At 44.5% G+C, this 12802-nt stretch overlaps 1 protein-coding gene across 1 annotated transcript; it reads right to left on the reverse strand.

The window, feature by feature from the left end:
• Positions 1-2526: 2526 nt before the first annotated feature.
• Positions 2527-3280, reverse strand: DYNLT4 (dynein light chain Tctex-type 4). Its single transcript, XM_056845293.1, has one exon. It carries the CDS (start codon positions 3269-3271, stop codon positions 2564-2566), a length of 708 nt encoding a protein of 235 aa, XP_056701271.1. The 5' UTR covers positions 3272-3280; the 3' UTR covers positions 2527-2563.
• Between the last annotated feature and the right edge of the window lie 9522 nt (positions 3281-12802).

Genomic DNA, 12802 nt, shown 5'->3' on the forward strand with positions numbered 1-12802 from the left:
TCGGTCTGGCCCCAAAGCCTGATGTCCTCTCTCCCTTTCACTGATCTAAAATTGCTCTGCTTTGAGAATAAACAGTTCCCGTTGCTTTGATGAATTTCCTCTTATGTCCTTCACTTCTTGCTCTTGCATGATCCCAGCAATGACGGGCAATTCCTTATGAGTGCGCAGGGTGTGTGTGCATTTCTGCTGCAGGAATCTCCCAGTGGCCAGACCAAAATGGGAACCATCCCCTTTGGGAAAGTTTACAGTTACGCTTAACAGGTACTTGGTGTATATGGTTCCTCCTCCCCTTTGGCCGAACACCGTGAAGCTGCTGATATTTTCTGCCACCTCCTCGACTGCACCTGCTCCCCGGTCTTTTGTTTTACTGCTATTGTTGGTTTGTACACAAAAGGAGTTCCCTCCGGGTTGAGGTCTTCAGAAGGACAGTGCCCCCTGCTCTGCCTGCTGCCATGACGGGGCTGTCAGTGGAGGCTTAGTGAAGCAAGATCTGTGTCCCTGCAGAAACTGGGCAGCTGTTGAGGAAAGGGGGGCTTTATGTAGAGTTGCCACCTGGTTGATGATGAATTGGGCTGAGGTTTTTTTAAAGGATAGACAGCTTTCTGTAACAGGCAAAATTTGCATGTATTTAAACGAATTATCAAATAAATAGTGGCAAGTTTCTTCTCTTATGTAGCAAGGTTTTAAGGCCAGGCGAGAAAAAAAATTCTCCAGTGTGATTAGGACCACAGTCTTTGTTTGCTGTTTATTCACTGCCTAGTGCTTCTTAGGTGGAAAAGAAGATGGTAATTTTTGGATATTTACCAAGACCTTTGCTGGATGTTGATTGGGCCATGGTTCCATTGAAGTTTTGTTAAAAATGGTTTAAGGTAGCATTAATAGGGGATAGTCTGTGCCCTTTCTTCAAACCAGGGGCATCCAATTTTATTCACTTTATTTATACCCCTACCTTTCTCCCCAATGGGGACCTAAAGCAGCTTACATCATTATCCTCTCTTCCATTTTATCATCACAGCTATTCTGTGAGGTAGGGTTAGGCCGAGAGTTTGTGACTGGCCCAAGGTCACCCAGTTTGCTTCCACGGCAAAGTGGGTATTTGCACCCAAGTCTCCCAGATCCTAGTCTAGCACCCTATCCACTACCCTACACTGGCTTTGTTACAGCTGGGGAGGCCCTGCTGGCCCATGCAGACCATGTTCACCCAGCACATGAGATTTTAAAAAATATTACCCATTCAGGGGCTGCCAAATATCCAAGTCAGCTCTGTGCCTCTGGAAGCATGCCTAGAAGTAAGTATGAGTGCACCTGAAGTGATGTGGAGACGGTGCCACATATAGAGGTGTCTCTATAAAGGGCTGACCTTATCCCCCTTTAGAAGTGCTAAGTCAGTTGCAGCCTGTGTGGCATAGATAGGAGGTCAGAATATGTGAGATGGAATGGCGGGGAGGGAAGAAGGAGATGACTAAGGAGGCAGAGAAGTGCAGACCAAATGAGTGGAAGGCAGGCTGTACTTACTTTCCATCAACATTTATTTATTTATTTATTTACATTTATACCCTGCCTTTCCCCCACATAGGGACCCAAGGCGGCTTACAACCTTCTCCTCCATTTCATCCATTTAGTTTTAATATTAAGACAATGGTCCCCACCCCTGCTGTGGTCCACCCTATCAAATGGTTTCTGTATCTCAGAGTGGTCCTTGGATCAAAACATTTAGATGCCTCTACTTCTCACACGCACGCACACAACCCCAACCTCACAGAGCTGACTTATTTGTCTTAGCTATGCCCCATTAGTTAGTGGGTTGATACAGTGATTTTTCCTGGAGCGTCTGAGTAACTGCTCTGAGATAAATAGTTCAGTGCACACCCACACGGCAAAACAAATTTCAGAATTCAGGACTGTAAGTCTGATTTCAATCTAACTGGCTTCCCTGGCATACTACGGGGAATTCAGTCCAGATCCAGATTTCCAGATCCAGGACTACTACAATTCAAGCTGGTGACTTAATCGGAGTAATCTTTTCATTACGCAAACAGGGAGATAGCTGCTATACCTTGAGATATGGGTATACTCTGGCACTCTGAAATATTTCATGCCTGCTCTGCTTCTGTTCCCCCCTCCCCAAATGGCTGCTGGTTTGTACTATGAATCCATAGTACATTCATGCAATTGCTTTGTTCATAGCTTCTAGTACAGGATCAAACAAGGAATTATGAAATTCTGAAGGTTATATTGTTTGGCAACTGGTTTGTATAATTCTGGAACATATTAGACTAATATATCAATGTAAAAACATGTTACCTAAGGGCAAACAAATGTATAGGTTAAAGTTTGTGTCAACCACTAGACCGTATGGGGGAAAGTTTGCTCTTATTACTGTACTTACCAGTCACCCCACTTTTTACTTGAAGTAACCTGTCCATATCTTCATCCGGCATATACAACATTTAATGCTAACTCTAATGCAAACAGCCATGACAATTCAAGAGAACTTTATTTTATTTTTTTCTGACTAGACAACAGTGGGGAGAAAGGGGGCACTGGAATATGTAGTCATGGCTCATTCAAAATACAATCCATGTACTGTGGCTACAGCAAAAAGGTAAGGATTGGTAAATGTGGCAGAGGCAAAGTTGTCATTCTCCATGTCCCAGAGGGATCGACTGGCAATCTGCAGACCTTGGTTGGCCTGCTGGCCCAGAAAGACATTACACACTAGCTTATATCGAGGTGGGGTCAATTCTTTGACTCTGTTCCGGATGAGATCTGACAGGTTTTGAGCCAATTGGCCACTGTTTGCAGGATTGTACTTGGTATCCCCAAGGTAGCTGGCTAAGATAGACTCAAGAACCTGCTGGGTTTGGGAAGCACTAAACCTGCATCCTTCATCTGGCTGGGTCTTGTAGGTGTTTTCATAGTGCGTCTCCCGGATGGGTTCAAAGAGGGGTAGCCCAGAGAAACTCACTCGACCAAAGTGCATCCAGGAGAAGCGCCTGCCTCCAGTAGCTATCGAGCTTCTCCTGCTGGGAAAGGGAGCATTCAGGATGCTCATGATGGAGCTTCTTCGAGATGGTGGGAAAGGGGCCTTCCCTTCTTCAATACTCTGCAGACGCAACAGTGGCCTGGGCGCCATGTCTGTGGACTGGGAGTTTCGGCGGATAGGTATAGATCCTGCCTTCAGACATGTGGAATCTGTATCCTCTGAGGTCATTACTTGGTTGAACTGGGCCACAGTTTCCTGGGATAGTGCCAGAGACCGGTCTGCCATGCCCAAGTTGTCTGGGACATCAAGAAAAAAAGATAATTATATTGGTATGTTGGCTGATCCCACTTGGGAATTCCAAAAGTGGAGTGATAACACACTGTTTTCTTATCTCCTGTGTCCTCTGTGCAAGTAAGAATTTTAATTTATACAAATGGGGCACTTTTATCTGTGTAAATTTGGCAGGGAGGATACCAAAGGGAGGATCCCAAAGATGGCTAAGGAGCCAGCTGAGAGCCAGCATGGTATAGTGGTTAATAGTGGCAGACTCTAATCTGGAGAACTGGGTTTGATTCCCCACTCCTTCACATGAGCAGAGGACTCTAATCTGGAGAACCAGATTAGATTCCCCAGTCCTTCTTATGCAGCCTGCTGGGTGACCTTGGGCTAGTCACAGTTCTCTCAGAACTCTCTCAGCTTCACCTACTTGACAAGGTGCCTGTTGTGTGGGGGAGGAGGGAAGGTGATTGTAAGCTGCTTCAAGACTCCTTTCGGTAGAGAAAAGCGGATATAAACACCAACTCTTCTTCTTCTACTACATTTGTTAAGAATTTCATCCCAGTTTGGCATGTAATTGAAAAGCTACAGGTGGAAATTGCTTTCTCATTGAAGCCAATGGAAGCAAATTTTAAAAAAGGAATAAAACTCTATATAGGAGTAGTAGATATAATAACGAAAATAAAATACTAACATACTAACAAAACAAATAGGGAAAAGCCTACACATCCCGACTGATTTCAGTGGGTCTTATTTTCAAAGAGTATGTTTGGAATTAAAATGCCTATGACCACATATCAGACAGATTTACTCACTGGTGTGTTCTTCCTCTACAGTGAAATCAGTCTTTCAGATAAGGTATAATATCAGACAAGGACTTGAGTGCTCAAAATCTCCATTTTCAGGATCCTTTTCTGTTTTCTTGACCTGGTGCCATTGACCGTTATTTGCCTAGGATCGGTTTTGAGTGTTTTGGCACAGATTACACTCACATCTCACCCTATATACCATCTCTGTTTTATCCTTTCTGCCTCTGCTATTTACCATCCACAAATGGCTCTGCATTCCATGGTGCTGCAAAGGTCTCTGAAGAGATGTCTGGGGAAACTGTGCCAACAGCCCCTCGCAGCTGTTCCAACAGCAGCAGCTTCTCAACAATGAAAGCGTCCAGGTATAAAAGTGATTGCAATTTTCATTTTCCTTGAGGACAAGTTGCCAGTGGGTGGAAGATACTTTGGCAATATTGGCTGCCAAATTTATATGTATGGAATCATGTGTGGGGGGTGGGTGTCAGTTTCGGCCATGCATGGCCCAGTTTGGATCAAGGTCATGTGAGACAGGGTTTAAAACTTCCACCTCCCCACCCCAGTTCTGCTAATCAAAACTGCCCCATGTACTGTTACCCATTTAAAGGAGAAAAGGTAGGTGCCCCCCCCCTTTGCCTGCCCTTTGTCTTTACAGGGCTAATAACAGCTGGAGGTGGCAGGTTCCATGAGCAAAACTATGTGGGAATAGAAATATTAAATTATCCCCTTCCCATGTGGCCCCAATCTGCCACACACAGCTCAAATTGTTTTAAAATTGCTGGGAATTTCCAATCATAAATCCCCTAGCATGTCCTCTGTGGCAATATTTTAGAAATAGGATAATTAAGTGCTTGGGCCACAGCCTTCTGAGCTTATAGGGGGACTTTGTCTGAACTCATGAGAGCTAGTGTCTAGTTATTTCGTTTGATCCAATGGTCCCACTCCTGCTACATTTTATAGTGGTGTGGCTGTTCTGTATGTTAGAATATGGGGGCATACTGAAATGCTGTAAAATAGTGGGATTTCAAGTTGAAAAGCAAAAAAGCAGTGGGCAAGTGACTATGCTGAACTTTTCTTCTGCCCATCGCTTTGCCCCTTGGAACCCTTCCCCCTAACTGCTTCTCTAGAAAGGCTCTGAGACTGGATGGAAATGGCTGCCTCGGAGAAAAGTAGCTGGGACAGGGAAAGTTGTGTGGGAGAGGAAGAAGCAGCAGTTGGGGGAAGGATGCAGTACACTCCATTTCTCTGCTGACCATTTCCCTTACTTTCAATGCAGCCCACGTTCTACAGCAAAAGCCTAGAAGAGTAACGTACAGTTTAAGCCATAAGAACAGAAGGACTCCCGTGCTGGGTTCGCACCAATGGTCCCTCTAGTCCAGAATCCTATTTCCTACAATGGGCAACCAGATTTATCAGGAAGGTCTATATGCAGGTAGGCTTACCAACCTCCAGGTACTAGCTGGAGATCTGCTATTTCAACTGATCTCCAGCCAATAGAGATCAGTTCCCCCGGAGAAAATGGCCGCTTTGGCGATTGGACTCTATGGCATTGAAGTCCCTCCCCTCCCCAAAACCCACCCTCCTCAGGCTCCATCCCAAAAACCTCCCGCCGGGAGCAAAGAGGGACCTGGTAACCCTTTATGCAGGGCATGGACATCAATCCGTGGTAGTCAGAAGGGGTTACGGTTTCTGAACAAGCAGGTTCCATTCAGTCATCATGGCTGATAATCACTAATGGACCTGTCCTCTATTAGTGTGCCTAATCCCTATTTAAAGCCAACAGAACTAGTGGCCATCCCTACACTCTGAAGCAGTAAATTCCACAGATTAACTATTCTTTGAGTGAAGAAGTACTTTGTCGAAGGCTTTCACAGTCAGAGTTCATTGGTTCTCGTAGGTTATCCGGGCTGTGTAACCGTGGTCTTGGTATTTTCTTTCCTGACGTTTCGCCAGCAGCTGTGGCCGGCATCTTCAGAGGAGTAACACTGAAGGACTTCAGAGGAGTAACACTTCAGAGTAACACTTCAGAGGAGTAACACTTCAGAGTAACACTTCAGAGGAGTAACACTGAAGGACTGTCCTTCAGTGTTACTCCTCTGAAGATGCCGGCCACAGCTGCTGGCGAAACGTCAGGAAAGAAAATACCAAGACCACGGTCACACAGCCCGGATAACCTAAGAGAGCCAAAGAAGTACTTTGTTTTTTAATCTACTGCCCACCAACTTCACTGAGCGCCTGCAAGCTCTAGAGACAAGAGAGAAGAACATCATGTCGTCTCTTTCTGTTTTTTGCATACCATGCATGATTTTGTAAACCACTATAATTTCCTTCCTCAATTGTCTTTTCTCTAAATTTAAAAAACACCAACCACAACCTTAGCCCTTATTTGTAGGGAAGCTGCTCTAATTCCATGAATATTTTTACACTTTTTTCCAGTGCTTTCTTGAGGTACAGCACCCAGAACAATAAACTATTGAAATGGACTGCACTACAGATCTATATGGGACATTGCGATATTGGTAGTTGTGTTTTCAATCCTTCCTCTAATAATCCCCATCATAGAATTTGCCATTTTCTCCACTGCTACACACTGAGACATTTTCAGCAAGATATCTACACAATCCTAATATCTCTTTCCTGGTCAGTCACTGCCTGTTCAGACCCCATTTAAAGTTAGGGTTTTTTGAACCAATGTGCATCACTACACTTATTCAAGAAAAAGAAAACAGAATAAATGGATAATTGCCAAAGACAAAGAAGAGAGAAAGAGGGGATGGGAACAGTTTCAAAATAATTTTTGAGCCTCCTTAAGTAATTTTTTTGTTGGAACTGCAAGCAATAAGTACAAATTACATTAAAGAAAATGAAGGTACCTTTCACAAATCACACTGGCATTATTGAATTCTTCTATAGGGATAAGTAAGTGTTCATTTTTAGGGATTTTAAAAGCTCAGTTTTAGTTTATAGTTTTCCTCTAGTAATTGTTTTCTTTATGATTATATTTTTATTTAAGTTTTACATGTAAACAGGGGTTTATGAATTTAAGTAAGCATAATTTCTAATTTGGATTAGACTGACAATTTTGCATTTTAGTTAAACTTTTTATGATCCCTCCACACAAACGGATGAATGTTTAACTGACTTTAACACCCTTTTACGTATAAAGCAAAACTGGTACAACACAGCAAAGGAATAATTTCACCCCAGGTTTTTCAACAGAAGTTTAATGACAGTTCTTACAATTTTCTGTTAACCTGGGTATTTTATTCCAGATTAACTAATCTGGAGTCTTCTCACTGTCTCTAGGAGAGAGAATAGTTGTCCCTTCTTCATTTTTAATCACAGTAAGCTCATGGCTATTTTACACCCTTACCACAGTTGATGTGGATGATGTGACACAAGCATGACTGAAGTTCAAAGGTAATCAGTTCCCATTAAGTCTTGTGTTCACATTTAAAATATCCAAAGCATGCAGATAAATAGACAGCCAGAGCAGAATGCTTGCCTCAGTCGGCAAGAATGGGCAAAGGGCATGATTTTGAGTGTGTGGACTCAGACATGTTGCCTCCCAGCCCATCTTACCTGGTCACAGTGCAGCCTTCCACAGATGCAGTGGGCTCTCTGGAAGAGGAGGTCTGCTGGATTCATGAACCGGAGATCAGTTGCAGAGCTCTTTAATACCCATTATCTCGCTACAGCTTGCTCAGGCATGTTGCAAGGGCCTGCCGAGGCCCTCACCCCCTTTACCTCCCTCGCTTCATAAGCTCCCTCATTGAGGAGGTAAATCATTGGCTGTTTGATCTGGCAGTTCAATGGGAGAGTCATCAAAAGCGCTGCGGCAGGACTGGGCAGCCTGCCACCCGAAATGCATGGTCTCCGTGGAGACTGTATCACAGTATCACTCATGTTATTTTTGTACGGCATGGAGTGTTTGAGGAGACAGGAGCTGTAGTGGCTTCGTTGTGCTAAGGAAACAATAAAGGTTTGGTTCTGGAAGAACTGCTAGGCTGTTGGAGGTTACGGAGGCATATAGCTGAGGTTGCCAACTTCCAGGTGGTGGCTGGCGATCTCCAGCTGTTTACAGCGGATCTCCAGGCATCAGAGATCAGTTCACCTGGAGAAAATGGCCGCTTTGGAAGGCAGGCTCCATAGCATTATACCCCACTGAAGTCCCTCCCATTTCCAAACTCCTCAGGCTCCACCCCCAATATCTCCAGGTATTTCCCAACCTGGAGCTGGCAACCCTACATGTAGCTTAACCAAGCAGGTTCATGATAGAAATTGATATGCTTGTTCCCTTGGTGGAAATCTGGAAACTCATTGGGAACCTGTCTTTGTAGCTGTCTCCTTCTTCTGAGTTTCTCTGTTTTTTTATTTTATACAACTCCTTTTTATTTGTATAGAGAGGTGGCTCTAGCATTCATTTGTTTTCTCATTATTAGCGTCACCTCTGCATTAGTGTTTCCCATGATCAGCTTCACCCCTATATAGCACTCTACACCACAATTTCTTTTTCTCTTCTAATCAAGGGCTGTTGTAAATTTGCCAGTCTCTGAAAGGTTTGGCAGTTTCTGGAAGAGGGATTACTTTGGAACATGTGAATTGATTTGTGTCAGCACCAGTCCTGAAACTTGTTTTTGGTACTGGGATTTGGCTTTAAACCTGTGTAGAGTGACTACAACTAGTCCTTATTTACTGAGGATTCCGGCAAAAATCTTTCTTGGAATGCCTGAGCCTCAGCGTCTTGCTGTTTAGAAATTAAGCAGAGAAGTACCAAGTTCTGTCACCTGATAAGAAATCAATTTTTTCCTCAGTTTTGCTTCTTGAGTCACTTCCTTCCCAACTTTTAATCACTTTCTCCCAGGATGCTGTGATTTCTTTTATGGCATCCTTCATTTGCTTTGGGATGGTGAAGGCCAGCTTCATGGATTGGTATCCTGCAATTTGTCCTCTTGTGACTTCTGAATCCAATTCCCTGTTTCCTGTCTGGCTGTCAAAGCTGTGATGAACAAACGTTATCCTGCCTTGACATGCTCATACGAACTTTGCTGCTCTACTGATTTCCCCCACATCTTCGCAACCACTCTCATCCCTTCTCATTTATGTTAAACCTGCACTTTTTAACCTTCAATGGCTTGGCTGTGAACTCCTCCAGCTATTTTGCCAATCTGCTAATTGCTGTTTAGCCTTCCTACATCTCCTCCCCTTCCAGCTGTGTGAACAACTGCTTCTTTACCACTCATCCCCTTATTGCTATGTTTATAGGGGGACCTCTTCTGCTGTCCTCAGTTTAAGGCATTATTCTTGTTCATGTTTGGTTGCTCTCCTGTTTTTCTGAGTGTGTTTGGAGCCCTCACATAGTAAGACACATAGGCATTTAAGATACTGTGTGTTTATTTTGTAGGGAAACGTTTTTTGTTGTTGCTATGGGACAGGGTGGATTCCAAACCATGGCATTCTCCTTTTAACTCTTTATTTACAACCATTGCTTACAGCCAGAGAGTCAGCCTGGTGTAGTTGTTAAGAGCGGTGGACTCTAATCTGGAGATTCCCCACTCCTCAACATGGAGCTAGCTGGGTGATCTTGAGCTAGTCACAGTTCTCTCAGAACTCTCTCAGCCTTACCTACCTCACAAGGTGTCTAGTGTGGGGAGGGAAAGGGAAGGAGATTGTAAGCTGCTTTGAGACTCCTTAAAGGTAGGGAAAACTGGGATATAAAAGACAACTTCTTCTTCATTTGACCCAGTGCTTACCTTTTTACAGCCATTATACAATTAAAAGGCGATAAAGATTGAAAATCCTCAGGCAAGCCCCTGGCATTTGGATTTGGGAGTTTCAGAACTAGTTATAACATAGTAGCATCCTCTTACTGGTTTTCTTTTCTCAGCCAAACAGTACAGCCTTTATAAAATGCAAGATATTTTTTAAAAGGTAGTCCAGTCATTTGTGACATAGGAAAGTCACCGTTCTTGCTTTTATCCCCCCAGAATATATGGGGTTCCTAGGTGGGGGCCTCAACTGAGAGATCATTCTCCAGCAGGAGCTGTTCAAAAACACTGGATCAAGGTTGGTATTCCTGAAAAAGAAAAATGTTTTTGGGATATATCTTTAAAAGAAATGTGTATGTGAATTTGGTCCTACTTAGCTTGATAGTTCTGTCTGTCATCAGGTACTTGCAAATGAGCAGGGATTAACAGATACAATGGACTAGTGCTTGGACAGTAGTCGGGGTCAGTTAGCTTCAAATGGAAGCCTAAAGAAAAAGGTGCTTAGTGCCTCACCTCACAGAGGCAAATAACAAATGGGAGGTGTCATGTGTTGTCACTGCTAAAAGATATTTCATAAGAACATAAGAAAATCCATGCTGGAAGCATGTAGAAGCAGCACTCCTACTGTTTAGAACAGAGAGTCAAAGTAGATGATCGCTTTTTAAAGAGTTATACTCCACATGGAGCAGCAAAATCAGGGAAACCCCCCCCCCCCACATACCCATACAAAGACACATGTGCACTGTTTCAGTGGAAATAGCGGGGGGAGACAGGAGCCTTTCCTCTTCCCACAGAGATAGGGCTGCCAACCTCCAGGTACTAGCTGGAGATCTCCTGCTATTACAACTGATCTCCAGCTGATAGAGATCAGTTCACCTGGAGTAAATCACCACTTTGGCAATTGGACTCCATGGCATTGAAGTCCCTCCCCTCCCCAAACACCACCCTCCTCAGGCTCTGCCCCAAAAATCTCCCGCCAGTGGCGAAGAGGGACCTGGCAACCCTACACAGAGGCATTCCAAACCCAAACAGGCTCTGCTTTATTTTTTATAGCCATTCCTGGCAGTTACTGTGTGGCTGTGGGGAACTTGACTTGGGTCCACGGAACATCTAGTCTGGCCCCGAGTAGACAGAATGCTACAGATAATTTCCCAGGGATTTTGAGTTGTTTGCAGCTTCCTTGATATCATGCTGCTGCAGTCCTAGCCATTTTCTCTTTTTCTTCTTCTTCCTGCATTTACTCTTCTGCATGGGTCTGAGCTGAAAAGAGTAATGATGATGGATATGGGCCTCATGTGACCTTGTTCCCTCCCTCCCACAAGCTGACACACACACACACACACGTGATTATCCAATGCCAATAATTTATGGAGGACTTCTGGAAATTGTGTGACAGACGTGGGAATTGGCAACTACTCTGTGTTATTTTAATTTTGCTGACCGAGGAGTTGGCAGTCATGTGGTCCCTGCGCTCCAATGATGTGTTGTTGTCAAATTGTGATCTCATTCTAACTCAGGCAATCCTTGCCTTTCCCCATCCGAGGGTCCTGCATGCTTCCTTTGTGAAAGCCCTGAAACTTGCTATCCCTTATGCCTAGGGTTGCCAACCTCCAGGTAGTCACACTGAATCTTGCATTGTTACCCTGAATCTTTGTATTTACAGTTGTAACTCTTGAATGCAAATTGTTTGTGGAAGGTTGAGCTGTATCATCTGATTGTTTATGTTGTGTAGTTCTTCTAAGGCCATGTCCGCACTTCGCGTTTGCAGCTCCCATTTCTACGGGGTTTCCTTGCATGTTCGCACTTCATCTCTTCCGAAGGATTCCGGAGACGTCTCCAGAGCACAATTTCTCCGTGTTAAGAGCATTCGCTTGTATGGCGAATTAATAGAAATTAAACGTTTTCCTCACCTGGAGCCTGAAGTGCGAACATAAAATCTGTCTTCAATCCCCTTCCTGCTGCCAGCTCACCATCCACTCCCCCCGCCTCACTGCCCACGCTGGACCTATCGCCGTCCTTGTTTCAAGCACCGAGTGGACAGGTGCGGCAGGCTACCACCTCAGCCATTCACAATGCTCCTTCGAGCTGGCGCGTGAATGCTGCTGCGAGGGGGAAACATACGGATTTTATCTAATACAGTGGAGGAAGGCGTCGCGGTGGGAACAGAAATTTTAAGTCGTGTTGGATGCTAAGTACTGTTGGACATGGCCTTAGTAGAACTACGCAACATAAACAATCAGTTGATACAGCTCAACCTTCCACATAAGAATAGATTAGAGAATAGGGCTAGTTTTTGGTCGTTAGTTGATGCACTGAATGAGAATTATGTTCCAATAGAAATATATTATTGAATTGTTATTTTTGAATTGTATTGTATTATTGAGTTGAGACTTCGGGCTGTTGTCATCTCCAACCTCCAGGTAGTAGCTGGAGATCTCCTGCTATTACAACTGGTCTCCAGCCAATAGAGATCTGGAGAAAATGGCCACTTTGGCAATCAGACTCTATGGCATTCAAGTCCCTCCCCTCCCCAAACCCTGCCCTCCTCAGGCTCCGCTCCAAAAACCTTCCGCCGGTGGCAAAGAGGGACCTCGCAACCCTACTTATGCCTTTGGCTTCATCTACTACTCGGTTTGCTGCCTTCCCCAGTCTGTTCCCATGGTCCCTCTGCTTTTGCAAAAAAACCTTTCCTGTCAGGATTTATGTGTTCCCTCCCTCCGCAGCTGGATTTTAGGGCCTGGACAGTTGCCTGTTGCCTAGCAATAAGCTGTGTGGCTTCCCCCTTCTCTGGCCTTTTTCTGCATTCCTGTCTCGCAGCTGAGCTTCCAGCCAGCCGTGACTTCTCTCAGCTATATTTTTTATCACCAGCACAGCAAAACAAGGCCGAGGGAGCCCTGACCGAGCCCCTGAACTTGGCTACTTTCCCCTCCCAATCTGGATCCCCGTTCAGAACCCGGTCTTAACCT

This window comes from Euleptes europaea, chromosome 2, assembly GCF_029931775.1.
Source record: "Euleptes europaea isolate rEulEur1 chromosome 2, rEulEur1.hap1, whole genome shotgun sequence".
Lineage (NCBI taxonomy): Eukaryota > Metazoa > Chordata > Lepidosauria > Squamata > Sphaerodactylidae > Euleptes > Euleptes europaea.